Source organism: Coregonus clupeaformis, chromosome 15 (genome assembly GCF_020615455.1).
Source record: "Coregonus clupeaformis isolate EN_2021a chromosome 15, ASM2061545v1, whole genome shotgun sequence".
NCBI classification, from domain to species: domain Eukaryota; kingdom Metazoa; phylum Chordata; class Actinopteri; order Salmoniformes; family Salmonidae; genus Coregonus; species Coregonus clupeaformis.
This window is the reverse complement of record NC_059206.1, coordinates 57,907,279-57,929,677: the sequence shown is the minus strand read 5'-3', so window position 1 is coordinate 57,929,677 and position 22,399 is coordinate 57,907,279. Positions and strand designations below refer to the sequence as shown.

General features: G+C 42.9%; 1 protein-coding gene across 2 annotated transcripts in view; it reads right to left on the bottom strand.

The window, feature by feature from the left end:
• The window catches only part of LOC121582746 (neurogenic locus notch homolog protein 1), a 57,921-nt gene that overhangs the window by 13,826 nt on the left and 21,696 nt on the right, over positions 1–22,399 (bottom strand). The window contains exons 4-20 of one of the 2 annotated variants that reach the window (XM_041898823.1): positions 18,579–18,917; positions 12,650–12,772; positions 12,243–12,476; positions 11,793–11,948; positions 11,273–11,458; positions 10,887–11,000; positions 9,496–9,609; positions 8,787–9,020; positions 8,445–8,555; positions 7,129–7,321; positions 6,910–7,055; positions 6,591–6,704; positions 5,459–5,578; positions 5,180–5,332; positions 4,847–5,075; positions 4,138–4,339; positions 3,725–3,878 (exon numbers count right to left, since the gene is read on the bottom strand). In XM_041898823.1, the coding sequence (XP_041754757.1) occupies positions 3,725–3,878; positions 4,138–4,339; positions 4,847–5,075; positions 5,180–5,332; positions 5,459–5,578; positions 6,591–6,704; positions 6,910–7,055; positions 7,129–7,321; positions 8,445–8,555; positions 8,787–9,020; positions 9,496–9,609; positions 10,887–11,000; positions 11,273–11,458; positions 11,793–11,948; positions 12,243–12,476; positions 12,650–12,772; positions 18,579–18,917 (2,922 nt within the window). The remainder of the gene's footprint in view (positions 1–3,724; positions 3,879–4,137; positions 4,340–4,846; positions 5,076–5,179; positions 5,333–5,458; positions 5,579–6,590; positions 6,705–6,909; positions 7,056–7,128; positions 7,322–8,444; positions 8,556–8,786; positions 9,021–9,495; positions 9,610–10,886; positions 11,001–11,272; positions 11,459–11,792; positions 11,949–12,242; positions 12,477–12,649; positions 12,773–18,578; positions 18,918–22,399) is intronic. The other variant, XM_041898824.1, reaches the window with a different exon arrangement.

Below are 22,399 nucleotides of genomic sequence, written 5' to 3'. Positions count from 1 at the left end.
CCCACCACTGCGACCTGTACGCTCTTGTTGGCTGGTCCTCACTACATGTTCGTCGTCAAACCCACTGGCTCCAGGCCATCTATAAATCACTGCTAGGCAAATCCCCGCCTTATCTTAGCTCATTGGTCACCATAGCAGCACCCACCCGTAGTCTGCGCTCCAGCAGGTATATCTCACTGGTCATTCCCAAAGCCAACACCTCCTTTGGCCGCCATTCCTTCCAGTTCTCTGCTGCCAATGACTGGAACGAATTGCAAAAATCTCTGAAGCTGGAGACTCTTATCTCCCCTCACTAACTTTAAGCATCAGTTGTCAGAGCACCTTACCGATCACTGCACCTGTACACAGCCCATCTGAAATTAGCCCACCCAACTACCTCATCCCTATATTGTTATTTATTTTGCTATTTTGCACCCCAGTATCTCTATTTGCACATAATCTCTTGCACATCTAGCATTCCAGTGTTAATACTAATTGTAATTATTTTGCACTATAGCCTATTTATTGCCTTACCTCCATAACTTGCTACATTTGCACACACTGTATATATATTTTCTGTTGTATTTTTTTTGACTTTATGTTTTTTACCCCATATGTAACTCTGTGTTGTTGTTTTTATCGCACTACTATGCTTTATCTTGGCCAGGTCGCAGTTGTAAATGAGAACTTGTTCTCAACTGGCTTACCTGGTTAAATAAAGGTGAAATAAAAAAATAAAATTTTAAAAAATGTACGTTTGCCCACTGACAAAGACATGATCAGTCTATAATTTTTATGGTAGGTTTATTTGAACAGTGAGAGACAGAATAACAACACATAAATCCAGAAAAACGCATGTCAAAAATGTTGTAAATTGATTTGCATTTTAATGAGGGAAATAAGTATTTGACCCCTCTGCAAAACATGACTTAGTACTTGGTGGCAAAACCCTTGTTGGCAATCACAGAGGTCAGACGTTTCTTGTAGTTGGCCACCAGGTTTGCACACATCTCAGGAGGGATGTTGTCCCACTCCTCTTTGCAGATCTTCTCCAAGTCATTAAGGTTTCGAGCCTGACGTTTGGCAACTCGAACCTTCAGCTCCCTCCACAGATTTTCTATGGGATTAAGGTCTGGAGACTGGCTAGGCCACTCCAGGACCTTAATGTACTTCTTCTTGAGCCACTTCTTTGTTGCCTTGGCCGTGTGTTTTGGGTCATTGTCATGCTGGAATACCCATCCACGACCCATTTTCAATGCCCTGGCTGAGGGAAGGAGGTTCTCACCCAAGATTTGACGGTACATGGCCCCATCCATCGTCCCTTTGATGCGGTGAAGTTGTCCTGTCCCCTTAGCAGAAAAACACCCCCAAAGCATAATGTTTCCACCTCCATGTTTGACAGTGGGGATGGTGTTCTTGGGGCCATAGGCAGCATTCCTCCTCCTCCAAACACGGCGAGTTGAGTTGATGCCAAAGAGCTCGATTTTGGTCTCATCTGACCACTTTCTCCCAGTTGGCAAACTTCAGACGAGCCTGTATATGTGCTGCTTTCTTGAGCAGGGGGACCTTGCGGGCACTGCAGGATTTCAGTCCTTCACGGCGTTGTGTGTTACCAATTGTTTTCTTGGTGACTATGGTCCCAGCTGCCTTGAGATCATTGACAAGATCCTCCCGTGTAGTTTTGGGCTGATTCCTCACCGTTCTCATGATCATTGCAACTCCACAAGGTGAGATCTTGCAAGGAGCTCCAGGCCGAGGGAGATTGACAGTTATTTTGTGTTTCTTCCATTTGCGAATAATCGCACCAACTGTTGTCACCTTCTCACCAAGCTGCTTGGCGATGGTCTTGTAGCCCATTCCAGCCTTGTGTAGGTCTACAATCTTGTCCCTGACATCCTTGGAGAGCTCTTTGGTCTTGGCCATGGTGGAGAGTTTGTAATCTGATTGATTGATTGCTTCTGTGGACAGGTGTCTTTTATACAGGTAACAAGCTGAGATTAGGAGCACTCCCTTTAAGAGTGTGCTCCTAATCTCAGCTCGTTACCTGTATAAAAGACACCTGGGAGCCAGAAATCTTTCTGATTGAGAGGGGGTCAAATACTTATTTCCCTCATTAAAATGCAAATCAATTTATAAAATTTTTGACATGCGTTTTTCTGGATTGTTTTGTTGTTATTCTGTCTCTCACTGTTCAAATAAACCTACCATTAAAATGATAGACTGATCATTTCTTTGTCAGTGGGCAAACGTACAAAATCAGCAGGGGATCAAATACTTTTTTCCCTCACTGTAAGTATTCACATCCCTGAGTCAATATATGTTAGAATTACCTTTGGCAGTGATTACAGCTGTGAGGCTTTCTGGGTAAGTCTATAAGAGCTTTGCACACCTGGATTGTGCAATATTTGCCCATTATTATTTTCAAAATTCTTCAAGCTCTGTCAAATTGGTTGTTGATCATTGCTAGACAACCATTTAAGTCTTGCCATAGATTTTCAAGCAGATTTAAGTCTAAACTGTAACTCTGCCACTCAGGAACATTCACTGTCTTCTTGGTAAGCAACTCCAGTGTAGATTTGGCCTTGTGTTTCAGGTTATTGTCCTGCTGAAAGGTGAATGAATCTCCCAGGTTTTCCTCTAGGATTTTGTCTGTGCTTAGCTCCATTCCGTTTCTTTTTTATCCTGAAAAACTCCCCAGTCCTTAACAATTACAAGCATACCCATAACATGATGCAGGCACCACTATGCTTGAAAATATGGAGAGTGGTACTCAGTAATGTGTTGTATTGGATTTGCCCCAAGCATAACACTTTGTATTCAGGACAAAAAGTTAATTGATTTGCTACATTTGTTTTGCTGTATTACCTTAGTGCCTTTTTGCAAAAACAGAATGCATGTTTTGGATATATATATATATATATATATATATATATATATATATATATATATATATATATATATATATATATATTTGTATTCTGTACAGGCTTCCTTCTTTTCACTCTGTCAATTAGGTTAGTATTGTGGAGAAACTACAATGTTGTTGATCCATCCTCAGTTTTCTCCTATCACAGCCATTAAACACTAACTGTTTTAAAGTCACCATTGGTCTCATGGTGAAATCCCTGAGCGGTTTCCTTCCGCTCTGGCAACTGAGTTAGGAATGACACCTGTATCTTTGTAGTGACTGGGTGTATTGATACACCATCCAAAGTGTAATTAATAACTTCACCATGCTCAAAGGGATATTTAATGTATGCTTTTTAATTTTTTTCCCCATCTACCAATAGGTGCCGTTCTTTACAAGGCATTGGAAAACCTCCCTGCTCTTTGTGGTTGAATCTGTGTTTGAAATTCACTGCTCGACTGGCGGACCTTACAGATAATTGTATGTGTGGGGTACAGAGCTGAGGTAGTCCCAACAACAAAAAAATCATTGTAATTTATTATGTGACTTGTTAAGCAAATTTGTACTCCTGAACTTATTTAGGCTTGCCATAACAAAGGGGTTGAATACTTATTGACTCAAGACATTTCAGATTTTCATTTTAATTTGTAGAAATGTCAAAAAACATAATTCCACTTGACATTATAGTGTATTGTGTGTAGGCCAGTGACCAACAATCTTAATTTAATCAATTTTAAATTCTGTCTGTAACACAACAAAATGTGGAAAAAGTCAGGGGGAGTGAATACTTTCTGAAGGCACTGTATAATCGGAATTGTTTTTACTCTGTGTGCTTACCTTGCTGTTTGGCGGCCACCTCGCAGGAGACACTGGGGACATCACAGTAGAGGCCGGTCCATCCCGTCTGACACTGACAGGTGTATGAGGAGCCCTGTTGCCAACATGAGCCTCCGTTCTTACAGGGAGATGAGTCACACCACCGCACCAGGTTCTGCAAGCAGAGCAGAAACACATTAACACACAAATACACCCATGTGTAACACACACACTCTCACTCACTCGCTGTTGAGCGGACTACCACTATTACGTCTCAGTTGTTTCTAAGATGTTTATTAAATTATATCAATAGAAAGAGGGAAAATAGAGGGAAAATTATTATATACAATCAAATGCACTCAGGAGATATGGCTGCCTAGCCAGAACACATGAACCCACTGCCCTTAGTCAAGATGGCTCCTGCCCGCCCATACCTGGCAGTTGACTCCAGTGTAGCCATGAGGGCAGGTACACTTGTAGGTGCCGTAGCTGTCCAGACAGGTGCCACCGTTGAGGCAGGGCTTGGAGTCACACTCGTTGATGTCGTGCTGGCAGTAGCTGCCTGTGAAGCCTGGAAGACACAGGCAGGTGAAGGTATTGATGCCATCCACACAGGTGCCACCGTTGAAGCAAGAGCTAGAGAAAAAACACACAACAATGGGAGAGTTTTGAGACTATAAGTATAGTAACCAAATTAGTTAAAGGGATGTTAAAAATATATTTTTTTACTTCAGCTTATTTAAAATGTTCCTGTTGTTGTTTCTTCCAATCTGTTTCTAAAATTATTAGTTGGTTATTTAGCAACATCCAGAATATTCTGGTCAACATTGTTTTTATCAAGCAATGTGGAAATTGATTGTTTCTCTTAGGATGTATTCAAAAGCATTTGAAATTTACATTTTAGTCATTTAGTAGACGTTCTTATCCAGAGACACTTAACAATTAGTGCATTCATCTTAAGATAGCTGGGGGAGACAACCACATCACAGTCGTAGAAAGTACATTTTCAGCAAATTCAGCGCTAGTAAGAAAATATTCATTTAAGATACTTTTTGAAGAGGGTTTCTCTTGCAAAAAGGGGCTCTTTCCCATGCTTTTGAATTGCCACTAACAGAAACACAGTATGTGAACTGCTCTCTGTACCTCTCTGTGCAGTCGGGGGTGTTATTCTCACAGTTGATGCCACTGAAACCGGGTGGACAGGTGCAGGTGTAGGAGTTGACACAGTCGGTGCAGTTGGCCCCATTCTTACACGGGTTGCTCTCGCACTCGTTAATGTCCTGATCACACCTGCTACCACGGAACCCTGGCAGACAAGTGCACACAAAGCTGTCCACTCCATCTCTGCACAGACCTCCATTACTGCAGGGGTCTAGAACGAGAAAAAGAGAAACAGAGAGAGAGATGTATCAGGTAAGTGATACAGTTGGGCCAAGTTCACTTTACAAGATAGAGCTAGGAGTTGAAGTTCCTTACTGGGCTTGCAGTCGTCAATGTCCATCTCACACTTCTGACCGGTGTAGCCCGGACGGCAGCTGCACCGGTAGCTGCCCACCATGTTGTGGCACGTGGCGCCGTTGCGGCACGGACTTTTCACACACTCGTTGATGTCTATCTCGCATGTTTGACCTGAGAGAGGAGAGAGAGGGGGGGCAGTCAGTCTCTCAAAGAACACCCTCTATTGGATGGATGGATGGGTGGACAGATGGAGGAATAAACAGAACAGATTGATGGAGGAAGAGATGAGTAGTTTACCTTGCCATCCCTCTGGACAGAGGCAGGAGAAGCTCTGGTAGTCCTCAGACTCCTGACACACGCCACCGTTCTTACAGGGCCGGGGGCTGCATGGGGCCAGCAGTGTCTCACATGTCTCACCTGGTAGGGATAGGAACACAACACACACCTCAAACAAATGCCCTCAAGTGCTACAGGGAATCCATCACAGATCATTCATCGGTCTGTACGCTTTTTGAGTAAGAGCCATGAATGTTTGTTCCATTCATACATGTTTCGTTCATGTTACATTTGTATTTCACTCTCCACTTCCCTTTTGCAGTTAGACATCTTTGGAGAAGTACTACATCACAATTCAATGCTTTTAAACTCTTGGTAGAGTTGACTTCTTCAAAGTTGTCTTAAAGCGAAATGGAAATGAAAATGGCTGCATTGCATGATATTTCCCTTTTCTAGTCACACTCAGAGGAGTTTCCCCTGAAGAATGACATCAGTTTTTAAATCCCAGTTTCCTATCCACTTCCCTATCCGCTCCACAGTAACCAGAGACCAGGCAGGAAGCTGCTTCCTGTTTCCTGCTATTGTGTAGCCCAGAGACAGGAAGAGGAAGTGGCCACAGGTCCCAGTTCCCAGCCCTCCCGGTCTATAGCATGTTATTCCCACACACACACACACACACACACACACACACACACACACACACACACACACACACACACACACACACACACACACACACACACACACACACAAAGTTATCACAACATGGTAGACAGGGTGGATTTTTCCACAAATGACAGAGAGGAGCAAAACATAAGGCCTGTTTCCACACAGTTAGTGGGCATTAGTCAACCTATGTTTTCTAAAATAAGTCTGCTGTCTGAATAACAATTTGCATATATTGCTCTCCCAGGGGATGGGCTCTACACAGGATTATTTGTAGATCTCAGCAATATTACTGAAGAGCCCTCAGTAGTCAGCGCACAAGTGGATTTCAGAAATGTATTGTTATACCATTGTTCAAGAAGTCTTCTATTCCGGAGCCATACAGGCCTTTCTGAGTAGAGGGCCAAACCAAAACCAGAGCCATAAGGCTACTGTACACATCTCTTTAGGCCTATATGGCTCCGCGAAAATCAATACGTTATCATACCAGTATAGGGCAGTAAGCAGTTGCACTTGTAGCCGGCCACGTCGTCAATGCAGGTGCCCTGGTTCAGACAGGGGTTGGTGGCACACTCGTTGATGTTAGTTTGGCAGTTAGGTCCTACAGCATGGCCGGGGATTAGAGAACACACATGGGTTAGAGTCGCAGACTTATTAGGGATGATATCCACCACACACACCCACTCAAACAGAGTTGCAGGATTGAGAGGGTAAGGTGTGAGAAGATAGAAAAGAGAGAGAGAGAGAGAAGGAGCTGATAGGGAGAGTGAGAAACAGTAAGGGAAGACACGTTGAATTGAACTGACCACTGAAGCCGGCTCGGCAGCTACAAACATATCCACTGGTCATATCCTTGCAGGTGCCACCGTTCATACACGGGTTGGACTCACACTCGTTGTTGTTGATGTCACAGTTAGGCCCACTCCAGCCAGAGTCACAGAAACACTTGTAGCTGGAATACAGATAGAGAAAGGTAAGCTTTAATCGAAATATGTGTGTGTGTGTGTGTGTGTGTGTGTGCTCACCCGTTGACCAGGTCCTGGCAGCGGCCGTGGATGCAGGGGTTGCTGCCACACTCGTCCACCTGCAACAGACAGGTGGCATCATTGTAGCCCTCTGGGCACAGGCATGTGAAGCTGTTGATGCCGTCGATGCAGGTGCCACCATTGTGACAGGGGTTGATGGCACAATCGTCGGTATTGATGTTGCACATGGCCCCTGAAAATCCAACACAGCAGGGGGTGAGTATTCACTCATATATGGCCATTGTTTAAAGAAACCACAGCTGGACATTTTGTTTTCTTCTCTCTCGCTCTCTATCTCTAATCCTTTGTTAGTTGCTGAGGTGATGGGGGGAGTCTGCACAATACACAGGGCCACATTACTAAAGGGTATATAGAGGCAGGGTGAGGCTGCCAGGCTAGCCACTGGAGATTAGCAGTGTGGCCTTTCCCTCTCCCTGCCCATTGAATAATAAGAGGTGCTCTGGTAAGGAGGGAGAAGGAATGTTTCAGCTGGATCTGAGGGGGTGTAAGCTCAGATCTTTTATACCAGTGACAATGGGACACACAAAGCCTCTCGCCACCCCCTCCTCCTCGCTTCATAGGGGGAACAGTGGGGGAGGGAGGGCCACCTTAACCCAGGGCTGGTAAGGAGAGACAGAAGGGCCCCATTTCACACGCCGGTGAGCAACAATTACATCCCCCCTCCCCCATCAATCAGAAAGGGGAGGGCCCAACTGCCTGCTCTACAACTACAATGGCCCTCTGTCCGTGAGCCATGCCCCTCAACACTCACAAAACAGAGGAAAGAGGACAAAAAGACAGAGGAGCAGGGGCACAACAGCAGCCTGCCTGCAAACCCACGACCCTCCCAACCTAAGAGTTTATTAAGTATTCACAGACACACACAAAAATGCGACACATATGTGTGCACACAAACACACAGGATGTTTCCACACACATACAAGTAGAGAAAACAGGCCCTACAGGGTCTTGAAACGGTAGCCCCATGGGAATAGGTGGACTGGAATTGTTATTCCAGGAATGGTTTGGGCAAAATAATCCACCTTTTCTTCACTGATACCGGGAAACGTATAAAAAGGTCAGTGCTTAGGTGTAAGAACACAGTCTATACACACCAGGTGCACATGCAGCAGATGTGTGTGTGAGTGAATGAGTGTGTGAGAGAGTACGTGTATCAGGTTTGGGGCTGCCTCTCTGTTCTCCCGCCTTGTCCCACACAGGGAATATGACACCACTCTTCTGTTTGAGTCAGCTCGCTGGCCACCTGTCCTGCCTGTCCCCCTCTCTTTCCCCCCTCTCTTCAACCCAGTGCTCACCTGAGTAACCTGGCTCACATGCACACTCATAGCCGTTGATCTTGTCAATGCACCTCCCGTAGTCACAGGGCTTGCTCTTACAGTCATCCAGATTCACCTCACAGTTAAAGCCTGTCAAACAACCACAGTAGGGGGTACAATGTTACTAACACTGGCAGAGTTTCACACATATGCCTGGATGTGGCTGCCTGTGTTGTAAAATATGTAGGATTGTAGTATGGTGTGTGCGTGTGTATGTGTGTGTATGTCTGCCTGCCTGTGTGGGTGCGTGTCTCTGCGTGTGTCTTCCTGCATGCGCATGTGTGTGTGTGTGTGTGTGTGAGAGAGAGTGTGTTCCTGTACCTGCAGTGCCCTTGGGGCAGGTGCAGATGTATGTGTTCTCCCTGTCCTGGCAGGTGCCTCCATTCTGACATGGCTGGCTCAGACACTCGTTGATGTTGGTCTCGCACAGGCGGCCCGTGTAACCAGGGCGACAGTAGCAGGTGAAGGTGGCCAGGCCGTCCTTACAGGTGCCATAGTGACAGGGGTCCGAGTAACACTCATTGATGTCAGTCTCACAGTGCTGCCCAGAGTAACCTGGAAAGGAGGAGAAGATAGATACACAGAAAGAAACTAACTACTGAGTTCAAAATATTAAGGAACTGGATCATTGGGGCAGCACATACTGAGTTGGAGTAGAGAAAATGATATTTCATTTGAAACTATACCTCCCCCTCATGCATTTCAAAAGCATTGCATTGGTGCAAGCATAGCTGGAAGGAGTTTCCACCATATTCCTCACACCAATCCATGTATTTTAAATCCATGAAAGGGAGTGTATGAGCGCACATTTCAGAATAAGGGTAGAGAATCGGAATGTAGCTTATGTTCTAGGATGAAGAGATCTTATAGAGGGGGAAATTCCGCCGAACCAGAGGAAGCCTATCGTTGCACAAAAACTCGGTCCAGGAGTAGGCTTGGCCTTGGTCCATGTACCACCCTATAAAGTGTATTAATTTAAAGACAAGAATTGAGCCTCAAACCGTTCTAACCATGTGCCAGCCTACTATACCTTCAGTGCATTCGCATGAGTATTTGTTGGGGCCGTCGGTACACTTGGCTCCGTTCATGCAGGGCGTGCTGGCACACTCATCGATGTCAACCTGACATAGACCACCAGAGAAGCCTGGACAAGGAAGAATATATATCAGCCATACTCCTTTCTGTTATTGTTTTCTGTGCTGTTTTGCTGTTCTTACAGTTTAGTTATTTGTCTCGTATTGAATCCAAGTTTATGTACATCTAACATTATTTGTAGGCTACACATCTGGGGACAGTTCTTTAAGATTAAAATACTGCGTTGTCTTGGAGAGCATTTACACTATGATACATTTACAAGAGTTATCAAAATAATACCAGCGTATGAACATATTACTGTCATGTAAAGATGCACATTTCTCATGTCTCGTACGCGACCACTAGTTCTGTAGAATCTAAACAGAATTGTCTTTTCAAGCCAAATTCTCATACAGTAAAAATCTTAATAGCAGAACAATGTTTTTGAAAGAGCAGAAATGTATAGATATTTTCCTTTAATTTGAGATTTGCTTTATTGGGTTTTCCCCTGAAATTGCACTAATAGCCTGTTACATTCTGAAATTGTCGCCGTAGCTTTAAAAAGAAAGAAAGAAAGGAATCTCAGAACAATGCAATGGCAAGCAGGATCAACTCCCCAGTCAATTAACAGTTTTCAGTCTGAATTTGTTTTCACCTCATGTAATGATTTGCATGATATTGATAAAATGAAGCCTGGTTTGTCCTAAGGTAATTTAAATATGCTGAATTTGTAATGTAGGCCTAAAAGATATCTATCTAACGTTAGCTGAATGTAATTGCGCTCTTAATTATTTTACCACATCTTTCAAACGTAATCTAGCCTTTATTGTGGCTCTACAGTGCATATGCAGAGGAGAGAAAATGGAAAATGGAGGGGAAACTAATTTAATAAAGTAGGTCTGGAGGACCCTGGATCCTGAACTTTATAATGATACCCCCCTCAACACACACACAACCCATATAGCAGGAGCTCCAAATACACAATTGCTCACCCCCACCACCCCTTATACCCCCCTCTTTGGGCGCTAAGGTCTTGTGCAAACTATTTTGTCCGCCAATTATGCTAATGTAGGGGGACCTTGTTATTACCACCCTCCCTGCCCTCATCTGAAATGCCTACACTAGTCAACCTCAGAAAAGTATTAATCACACACACACACCCCCCTATGGTAATCATTCACTTTACTTTACCCTCCAGTGACCCCACTCCCACCCAACCCTATCAGGAGCTGAGGACCCCCACCCTCCATCTACTCCTCCAATCCTCCATCCCTGTACACCTTCCTTCCTCCATTCCTCCTTTCACCCATCCATCCCTCAATTCCTTCCACCCGCCATCTCTCTCACCTTTGGGGCACTCGCAGTGGAAGGAGTTGATCCTGTCAATGCACTTCCCGTTGTTCAGACAGGGCATACTGGCACACTCGTCGGTGTTGATCTGGCAAAACACCCCCTCATAACCTGAACACACACACACACACACACGTTTATGACAATATTACAGAAACACAGTTTCAGGTAACATTACTTTGAGTTCACAGGCTCCAAAAATATTTTGCCATTTTTAGATAGCTAGTATTGTCTTCTGTAGCAGGGGCAGAGAACAGAAAGATGACTCCAATCATGAACAATTATTCTTACACCTAACAACATGTCAAAGTGTCTATGTCAGTAAGACAGTGTTACAAACCTAAATATCCCCCTAAATGGTACATTCCAATGTGTCGTCGTACCTGGCATGCAGATGCAGTGGAATCCTCCAATCTGGTCCAGGCAGGTGGCATCGTTCTGACAGGGGTTGGACATGCACTCGTTGACGTCCATCTCACAGCGCGGGCCCTCGTAACCCTGGAGACACTTGCACTGGAACGAGCCTTTAGTGTTCAGGCAGCGCCCACCGTGCTCGCAAGGGTTGGCACCTGAAACGTCAAACACAGGATATACATCACCACTTATATCCCCACTTTCACCCCGCGCAATTTCTCTATCATTAACACAAGAGGTAGATATAAAAAAAAAAGAGGCCTTTTACACTTCAGTGTTCTGATGCCAAAATATTACCAAAATGCATAACCGTCACACTGACAATCATTTATTTTTATTTAACCTTAATGTATCCAAGTTAGTCTAATTGAAAATCTCTCAAGGGAGTGTTTGGCAAATAGCACATTGGCAGAGTTTGTCATCCTGAATGTTCAGGGACAGGTACCTTCCTATAGAAACGAGAGAGGAGCAGAGAGAGAAGTCACTCACCTAGGGAACACTCGTCAATGTCCTGGTTGCATGCAGAGCCGGTGTAACCTGGAGGGCAGGTACAGATGGCTTTGCCGTTGACAGGGTTGGTGTCACAGTTAGAGCCTTTCTGACACGGGTTACTGATGCAGGCGTCGTCAAGATGACACAGTAATCCTGAGGAAAGACAAATTATGATTAATGGGATTTCTATAGGCAGTGCATTTCCAGGGGCACAAAATGTTTTCTACTGTAAAGGGGGAGAACTGACTCACCTCAACAACTAACATTGTGAAGTACCCACCTGAAAATAGTATCTCAATATCTTCAAGCAACTATCATGGGGGTGTAACCAGGCCACCTCAGTTCAGTGTGGCCTGGTGTGCAAAGCTCTCAACAGTTTCTTATTTTTAATCACTTTTCTTCCAACGCGTGTGTGTGGTTAGTGTGGGACATGTGAGATCGTAGTACCTGTGCGCCCGTGCGGACACTCGCAGAAGAAGGAGGCTACGCGGTCGTGGCATGTGGCGCCGTGATAACAGGCTGCGCTGGCACAGTCGTCGATGTTCTCGCTGCAGTCATCGCCCGTCCAGCCATTGACACAGACACAGTGGAAGCTGCCGTAGGTGTCGTGGCATGTACCACCGTTCTGGCACGTGTTTGGCATCATCTCACACTCATCCACGTTCTCGGTACAGAACTGGCCTAGAGGGCAGAGGACAAGGATTACATCATACAGGGGCCATAAGAGATGGATATAGGGCCAATGTGGGTGGAAATTTGAAATAGTTTTTGTTCATGTAATCTCAAGTTCATTCATTTTCAAGAGAGACCTTGTCCATCTTGAAGATTGGAGGGTTTGTGGGTATAAAGGTTACCTGTAAAGTGAGGGGGGCACTGGCAGTTGTAGGTGTTGACCCCATCCACACACAAGCCACCATTCTGACAGTTGTGGCCTGGGCAGTCATCAACGTTGTGATCACAATTCTGACTTGTAAATCCTGAGAGAGTGAGTAAGAGAGTGAGTGAGAGATGAGAGAGAGATGAGTAAGAGATGAGAGAGAGGGGGAGAAAGAGAGAGACAATAGGGAAAGAAAAAGGAAAATGAGACGTCAGTCATTCAGCATAGAAACAAGAAACAATTTCACTGCACATCAATCAGACCCACCCTTCTTATTATTGTTACAATTCTTTATAACCAGAGATAAGATCTGCATATTCCCATGGCCGTCTGTTTAAGACAGACAGCAGTATAACCTACCTCCTTGCACACATCAAAGGCTCCCTGAGTAGTGTGTCAGCGTTTTACAAACCAAAACTCAGGTTAACGATCAACCCAAAGCTCTGCAGGTTTCCTGCTTGCCTCACTCTCTGTCCGCATTCCATCACAAAGAAACCCTCCTTCACTCAAACACTTGGGATTGTTCTACAGGTGACTGAACTTTGATTACCACTGAAACCTCAACCTTTAGGCCAACACCACCAACTGCATGCTTCGCTATCATCAGGAGGAAGGGATTGATAAGGAGACAAATCTGGGAATTCCGTCTGTTTCTGAGCCGTTGGGAATGAGAGAGTCTCGGCAGCTGCATGCAGAACTTACCATAAACACATTTAGCATCTCCTAGTTGCCATGAATAGTCTACAAGCCACTGATGCCGACCATTGGAACAATTACATGAATCCATTTAATATAGACTACACAATCACAATAAATCCATTATTTATTTTAGACAGGTCTAAAGAAACATGATATGAAGAAAATGTAGCCTATTTCAGAAGAACAGAATTGCATATTCTGAGTTGTCCTTATGTTAGGCCCTGATCTGGCTATGCCATATGGCTGTGGGCTACACAGTTCATCTAGCAGACAAGATTTGCTTAGAATTCATTATTTTATATTATTTTATAGTATGAAGAATACAGTTGAACATAGCTGAATAAAATAGAAAGGATATTTTCTCCAAACGATTTCTGAGGGAGTGCGCACATGCAGCTATTCTGAGTTGAACAGTTAACAAATAAACAGGTCCTCCTATATGCTTACGTTTTTAATATGCAAGCATAGGCAGCGAGTCCATAAGATTAGGGGAAGCTTTTCCTAAAGTAAATTGCCAAAATTACAGTGCATTCGACATTTGTTACGTTAAAGCCTTATTCTAAAATGGATTAAATATTTATTTTTCTCATCAATCTACACACAATACCCCATACTGACAAAGCGAAAACAGGTTTTTAGAAATGTTTGCAAATTTGTTAAACATAAAAAACAGAAATACCTTATTTACATAAGTATTCAGACCCTTTGCTATGAAAGTCGAAATTGAGCTCAGGTGCATCCTGTTTCCATTGATCATCCTTGAGATGTTTCTACTACTTGATTGGAGTCCACCTGTGGTAAATTAAATTGATTGGACATGATTTGGAAGGGCACACACCTGTCTATATAAGGTCCCACAGTTGACAGTGCATGTCAGAGCAAAAACCAAGCCATGAGGTCAAAGGAATTGTCCGTAGAGCACCGAGACAGGATTGTGTCGAGACACAGATCTGGGGAAGAGTACCAACAAATGTATGCAGCATTGAAGGGCCAAGAACACAGTGGCCTCCATCATTCTTAAATGGAAGAAGTTTGGAACCACCAAGACTCTTCCTAGAGCTGGCCGCCCTGCCAAACTAAACAATCGGGGGAGAAGGGCCTTGGTTAGGGAGGTGACCAAGAACCCGATGGTCACTGACAGAGCTCTAGATTTCCTCTGTGGAGATGGGAGAACCTTCCAGAAGGACAACCATCTCTGCAGCACTCCACCAATCAGACCTTTATGGTAGAGTGGCCAGACGGAAGCCACTCCTCAGTAAAAAGGCACATGACAGCCCGCTTGGAGTTTGCCAAAAGGCACCTAAAGGACAGACATGGGTCCTATTATGCCTGGCAAAAACCAAACACTGCATTCCACAGTAAGAACCTTATACCAACGGTCAAGCATGTTGGTGGTAGTGTGATGGTTTGGGGATGCTTTGCTGCCTCAGGACCTGGACGACTTGCCTTAATAGAAGGAACCATGAATTCTGCTCTGTATCAGAGAATTCTACAGGAGAATGTCAGGCCATTCGTCTGTGAGCTGAAGCTGAAGCACAGCTGGGTCATGCAGCAAGACAATGATCCAAAACACACAATCAAGTCTCCATGAAAATGGCTAAAATGCAACAAATTTGAAGTTTTGGAATGGCCTAGTCAAAGTCCAGACCTAATCCCAATTGAAATGTTGCGGCAGGACTTGAAACAAGCAGTTCATACTTGAAAACCCACAAATGTCGCTGAGCTAAAGCAGTTCTGCATGCAAGAGTGGGCCAAAATTCCTCCACAGCTATATGAGAGACTGATCAACTACAGGAAGCATTTGGTTGCAGTCATTGCAGCTAAAGGTGGCACAACCTGTTATTAAGTGTAAGGGGACAATTACTTTTTCAAACAGGTGAATTGGATGTTGCATAACTTTGTTAATTAAATAAATAAAATAAGTATACTATTTTTTGTTATTTGTTAACTCAGTTTCCTTTTATCTAATATTAGGTTTTGGTTGAAGATGTGATAATTCAGTATAGAAAATATGCAAAAATAGAGAAAATCAGAAAGGGGGCAAATACTTTATCCCGGCACTGTACATTTGGAGTTATTTGGTCACTTTAGTTGTGATACAAACCTTATCAAAACATATAGGCCTATGGACTATAGCTACATGATGTGTGTGACTATGATTTTTTTTTGCACAAAAAAAAACATGCTGTTTCTTGCCTTACTGCACATGCTGGGCATCATTCACAAGTGATAATAGTCACCCATCAGACTATTCTTAATTTAATCTTGTCTTTACAAATACTAAATAATATGTGTGAAATTATTTTTGATTTAGAATAGACCATTATCATGCACCTGTCGGAACAAGGGCAGGGTGAAAAAATACATGTCATCTATGCACTTAAATAGCGAATGGAGGACTCTTTTCCCGTGGATCATTTTCATGCCAGCCAGGTAGGCTATATTCCTGTTGTAAAGCAAAAGCAATGTGCTTAATATTAGGAAAGTTGACAAATAAATATAGTAAGCCTACAGAAAGCTGATGGGATCCTCCTCTTTTTAATAGAGGCCATCAAAACTGTTTTCTCACGCAATTGCATAGTCCAATTTGTAAGTCGCTCTGGATAAGAGTGTCTGCTAAATGACGAAAATGTAAATGTAAATGTCTATAGAAATGTTGCGCAACATGAGCTCATGGGCTCTCATGAAGTGTTTGATTTGATTTTCGATTGCATTTGTATTGACGTCAGAGTGATTATAGGGACAATAGATCACTGAGTACCAGGCCATTAGCGACTGGCAGTTAGCAAGCATTAGTAGGCTACTAATGACCACCAGCAGCATCAGAGCGCAGTTTTGGAGAAGCATAGTTACCGTGACTAAACGTCCAGGTAAAATTTGACTGCGGCCATGACTCGTGACCACCGGTATTGCAGTAATACTGTCACCATAACAGCCCTAACCACCATTAACCACTATCTTACACAATAGCTCTACAACTGTAGTTCTCCCACCTAGGCGGAATCACAATTGGCTTGTCAAACCGTTTGAAAACAGAAAACCTGTGTGATGTGTGTGTTTCTGTGTGTGTGAGTGTGAGAGTGTGTGTGTGTGTGTGTGTGCCCGCGTGTAGTTATCAGGGGGAACCCAGCTAGCACATAGCGTTTGTAGAACCATATGTTTCTTAGAGCTTGGTGAGAGCGTGGTTGTCCTATGGTTGTTTTCTATACAACCTTCGCACAACTTTCTGGGAATGGTGCAGGATAGTTGCTTGGCCTTGGAACGTTCTCAGCACATTTAAGGAACAAAAAAAACATAATTTTCTCTGTATTTCATTACTTTCCTAAACGTTCAAACATGGTTAGATTTCATTGTAATTTTGGTAATATTCTAGGAACGTTCTCAAACTGGTTTGACTTTGGACATTTTCTAAAATAGTTCAGAGAACGTTAAGAAACAACAACCTCTCCCTCAACGTGACCAAGACAAAGGAGATGATTGTGGACTACAGGAAAAAAAAGAGGACTGAGCACGCCCCCATTCTCATCGACGGGGCTGTAGTGGAACAGGTTGAGAGCTTCAAGTTCCTTGGTGTCCACATCACCAACGAACTATCATGGTCCAAACACACCAAGACAGTTGTGAAGAGGGCCACGACAAAGCCTATCCCCCTCAGGAGACTAAAAAGATTTGGCATGGGTCCTCAGATCCTCAAAACATTCTACAGCTGCACCATCGAGAGCATCCTGACTGGTTGCATCACCGCCTGGTATGGCAACTGCTTGGCCTCTGACCGCAAGGCACTACAGAGGGTAGTGCGTACGGCCCAGTACATCACTGGGGCAAAGCTCCCTGCCATCCAGGACCTCTATACCAGGCGGTGTCAGAGGAAGGCCCTCAAAATTGTCAAAGACTCCAGCCACCCTAGTCATAGACTGTTCTCTCTGCTACCGCACGGCAAGCGGTACCGGAGTGCCAAGTCTAGGTCCAAAAGACTTCTCAACAGCTTCTACCCCCAAGCCATAAGACTCCTGAACAGCTAATCATGGCTACCCGGACTATTTGCACTGCCCCCCACCCCATCCTTTTTTACGCTGCTGCTACTCTGTTAAGTATTTATGCATAGTCACTTTAACTCTACCCACATGTACATATTACCTCAACTACCTCAACTAGCCGGTGCCCCCGCACATTGACTCTGCAACGGTACCCCCTGTATATATAGCCTCCCTACTGTCACTTTATTTTACTGTATATATAGCCTCCCTACTGTCACTTTATTTTACTTCTGCTCTTTTTTTCTCAACACTTTTTTGTTGTTGTTGTTTTATTCTTACTTTTTTTTGTTTAAAATAAATGCACTGTTGGTTAAGGGCTGTAAGTAAGCATTTCACTGCAATGTCTGCACCTGTTGTATTCGGCGCATGTGACCAATAAAATTTGATTTGATTTGATTTGATCTTCTGTGGGATTTTCAGTACTTCATTATAACGTTTCCTACAGGTTTCCTCATGGTTCTATTTAAAAGGCATGTTCTCAAATTAGTGGACTAATTCCATGGATAGAGAACCGTTAATAGGTTCGAATCTCACTGACACTGTGCCACAATAAAAAAGAAATGTATTTGCACGATTAATGCCTAAGCAAATTAATTTGTGTCCTATCTGTGCTTGGAGTTTAAAACAGTTAACACAAACTAAGCTAGCAGTGTTATTAAAAGTCTTACTGAAACATGTTCTCAGAACGTTGTTGAATTACCTTCAAATAACTTAGAATTTCCATTCTCACAACGTTAATAAAACCTCCCAGTAAAACTTTCAGGAACCATAGTAAAACGTTCTCAGAACCCCCCACCAACCTAGAAATTAACGTTCCCAGAACAGGCTAAATTTTCACTTCCGTTCTCAGAACATTTAAAAAAACGTTCAGGCTTATGGCTTCATTCCCAGAAGCAATGGGAAACCAAAAACGTACGTTCCCACAACTTCCAAGGAACCAAATGTTCTAGCTGGGAAACATCTGTGCAATAATATCCTGCCAGCAGAAACCAGAGACTGGCAATGCCCTATATCCACCAATCACATCCAAGCTACAACAGCTCTCTATTAATCAATTCCTGCCAGTACCTCTTTGGTAAACACAAATTATTGAAAAGTCAACGCCAGGCACGCTCAAACAGGCACAGATAAAGTATTTTAATAGATTTGAGCAAAGGGGTGAAGGGTTACCTGGCAGGCAGCTGCAGTCATAGGTGGTGTCCCCCTTCTGCACGCAAGTGCCCCCGTTGTGGCAGGGAGAGGGGCTGCAGGGCATATAGGGGGTCTCGCAGTGGGCACCCGTGTACTCCTGGGGGCAGCGGCAGTGGTAGGAGCCCACCTCATTCACACACACTCCCCCGTTACGACAGGGTGATGACATCTGGGTACACTCATTGACGTCCTGCTTGCAGGTCTGGCCATGAAAGGCGGGCAGGCACGCGCAGATGTAGTGGGACTCGAAGGGCGAGCACTGTCCACCGTTGGCACAGGGGTTGGAGGCACAGGGGTTGGCGATCTGGCATGTCTTCCCTAGAGGAGGAGGATAGGACAACAACAAAGAAAAAACTAACAATGAAATCACGTCAAACATACCTGCATGAACAAGTATTTCATTTGGTTACATCATTTAGGCCATCCCCAGCTAGCACATAATGTTCTGATAACCATATGTTTCTTCGAGCTTGGTGAGAGTGTGGTTGTCCTATGGTTATTTTGCATACAACCTTCCCACAACCTTCTGGGAATGGTGCAGGATAGTTGATTGGCTTTGGAACATTCTCAGCACATTTAAGGAACTTATAAACGTTATTTACTTGGTATCTCATTAGCCTGGTTGCCGTCTCTGTTCAGCTATTACATTCCACTCCTATCATTTCCCAAAGAGACTGGCCTTTCGGCAATCTTCAAATATGAACATTATATCATTATTGAGCTCGAGGAGATCAGAGGATTTAATCCTGATTCAACAACCCTCACAGCTATCATCCAATCACAATATTTATGCAAATTAAATTGATATGAAAACTTTAATTTATACATTTGATTGGTAACATTGGGCATGCTGACGTAATACATTTAATTGTAAACATAAACATTGGGGGCGTGTGGAGAACGGAAGATTCCCGTTTATTGCATTTTTACCACCAGCCAATGTGATCACATTACACCAGAGAAGCTCTTGCCATTCAAACTTCCCTGCTAGTTCATTGTGAAAGCTGTAGCCTATTTTATATCCAGCAAGCAAGAGCAAGGTGCCTCTTTCCTCGAATATAATGATTTTTTAATTGCTCAAAACAAGTGACCAAACTATATTGCTACTTCTGGGACACGTATTGGGCTAGGCTACTGGTTCAAGAGCTATAAGAGGAATAGAGAGAGGATGGAAGAGAGAGAGGCCAGTGGAGATGCAAGCGGAGATGCATGAATTGCGCAAGAAGGGAACAGAGAAGTAAAGACTGAGATGTGTAAATTAGAAGTTAATTAATAGGCTGGGCTATTAATCCACCATTCGTATGCTAGCCTATATATTAGGCCTTGCCTACTACAATGAATTTAGGCGACCACCACCTATGTTATGCAAGCCAGAGACAAAAATATATATTTTTCTGATGTCCATTTTGTGCCAATTAATTGAAGATGAATATCTCCAAATCGTCAGTTGAATTAAATGTGCAATAAAAAAGTATAGTGCCTAGGCCTATTTAATGAAACCCTGGCTGACAGTGGCTGTTGACGTAGGCAACAGATCGCAAAGCAGGGAATCCCTGATTCCCCACTGAGCTCCTTTTTGGAAATGGCAAGTTCACTTTCTCATCCATAAATGCATATCAAGTGCAAGTGCACTGTCCAGCAGTTCATTTCAGCAGGATGGAGAGCCTTTTGACTAGGAGGGACGTCTAACGTGGATCGTTAAAATAATGATTATGATCACATTTCCTCAATTTAAATATTAACCCTATGGGGACACCTATACATTTGGCAGCTAAGCACAAGTGATCAGTGTAGCCTTTTATCATCTACACATGATGTTGAAATATCCTTATGCCTAGAATGAAAACCACCAGGCTTCCGGCATAGACTCAATTGAATTTAAAAAAGTAAGAATTACATGGGGCATTTAGGAAAAACTAATCCAGTGCAAATCTTCCTCTGGAATAAGGCACATGCTGGGATAATAATGACATAACCAACGTCTCTAGTAATACTATAGCTGTCTCTCTCTCCCTCTTCAAACTTTCCTTGTCAATTCATTTGATATGCTACATGATTTTAGCATTACACTATAGGCCTAATATAACGTTTCCTAAAATAGCTTGTCTGGACTCTATCCCTTAAGAAGAGAGGAAGGACAAATAAAATAACTGACATGAGCATAACTAAATGTAAAAAATGTAAGCAAGTCATGATGCTCAGCATATCATCAGCATATCAAAAGGTTAGCTGGACCCATAGATCAACAATTGGAGGTTTACTTAGTAGCAGTGCAAATATCATGGTACAGCTATATGGACACTCAATCATGACGGTACTTTTTAATGGTAAGTTTATAAACATATATTATGATAAATAGAGTTGAAACTTGTATCTCATTATGGTAAATGGTGAAATAAGTATTGCCAGTTATAATTGTAATGGCTTAGCAGATAATAAGAAAAGACGATCAGTATTTACCTGGCTAAAAGAGAAGGAATATAATATCTATTGTTACAGGAAACTCACTCAACAATTTTAGATGAAGTTGTGTGGAAAACAGACAAGACTATAATCTCCCTTATTATGGAGGGAGATTATAATACGGTTTAAAATACCGCAATGGACCGTAAAGGAAATCACACCACAAACTATCACCCTCATGCAGTTAATGGAAATCAGGATTATCATTGATATATTGGAACTAGTGGATATATGGAGGCTTAAATATCCTGACCTAGTGAGATATACATGGTGGAGGCTCAATCAAGCTAGTCGGCTTGACTACTTTCTTATGTAATTCTCACTGGCACCAAAAGTTTAAAAAAAGTGTTGATAGCAGTCAGACTATCAAATAATTGGCATATACTTTACACTTACAGAATTTCCACGTGGGTGAGGATATTTAACATTTAATCAAAAGCCTATTGGATGACAACTTGTTTTTAACTAGGACAGAATAATTTATAACTTACTTTTTCCGACATAACATAGCTACAGCAGATCCCCTTATTATATGGGACACTTAAATGTGCCTTTAGAGGCAATGCAATTCAATACTCATCTTTAAAACAAAAGCAATTTAGGTCAAAAGAGTTCATATTAACAAACAAAATAGAGGGACTAACAGTACAGATAGATAGCAATAAAACTGTACCATAGCGGCACATAATAAGTTAGAGGAAAAACAAAAACAAATGGAGGAACTTATTCAACAAAGATCAAGCGTAATATAAAAATAAAGTGAACTGGATGGAATATGGGGAAAAATGCACCAATTATTTTTTTGGGATCTTCAACATAGAAAAGCTACCAAAACATAATTTACTGAAACAAATGACCATGATTCACCAAACGATATTTTGAAAGAGGAAGCAAAGTACTTTAAGCATATGTTTTTGTTTCAATCTCCTCCATCTCCACTAACCGAATTGTAAGGATCTTTTTCTATTAATAATGTAAAATGAACAGCTGTTCAGAAGAAAGACTCATGTGAAGGCCAAATTACAGAGGAGGAATTTCTTGATACAATTAAAGCCTTTAAGTCTGGGGAAACTCCAGGGCTGGATGGCATACAAGTTGAGGTATACCAAACCTTTTTGATGTACTCAGAGCACCGTTATTAGGATGTTTTAACCACTCCTATAAAAACTGTAGATTTTCAGATACTCAACAAGGTCTGATTTCATTATTACTGAAACAGGACCCAAATGTTAAATATAAAGATCCAGTCCATTAAAAAAACTGGAGGCCCCTTACACTTCAGTGTTGTGATGCAAAGATTCTAGCAAAACGCATAGCGCATAGAATTTAAAAAAGGT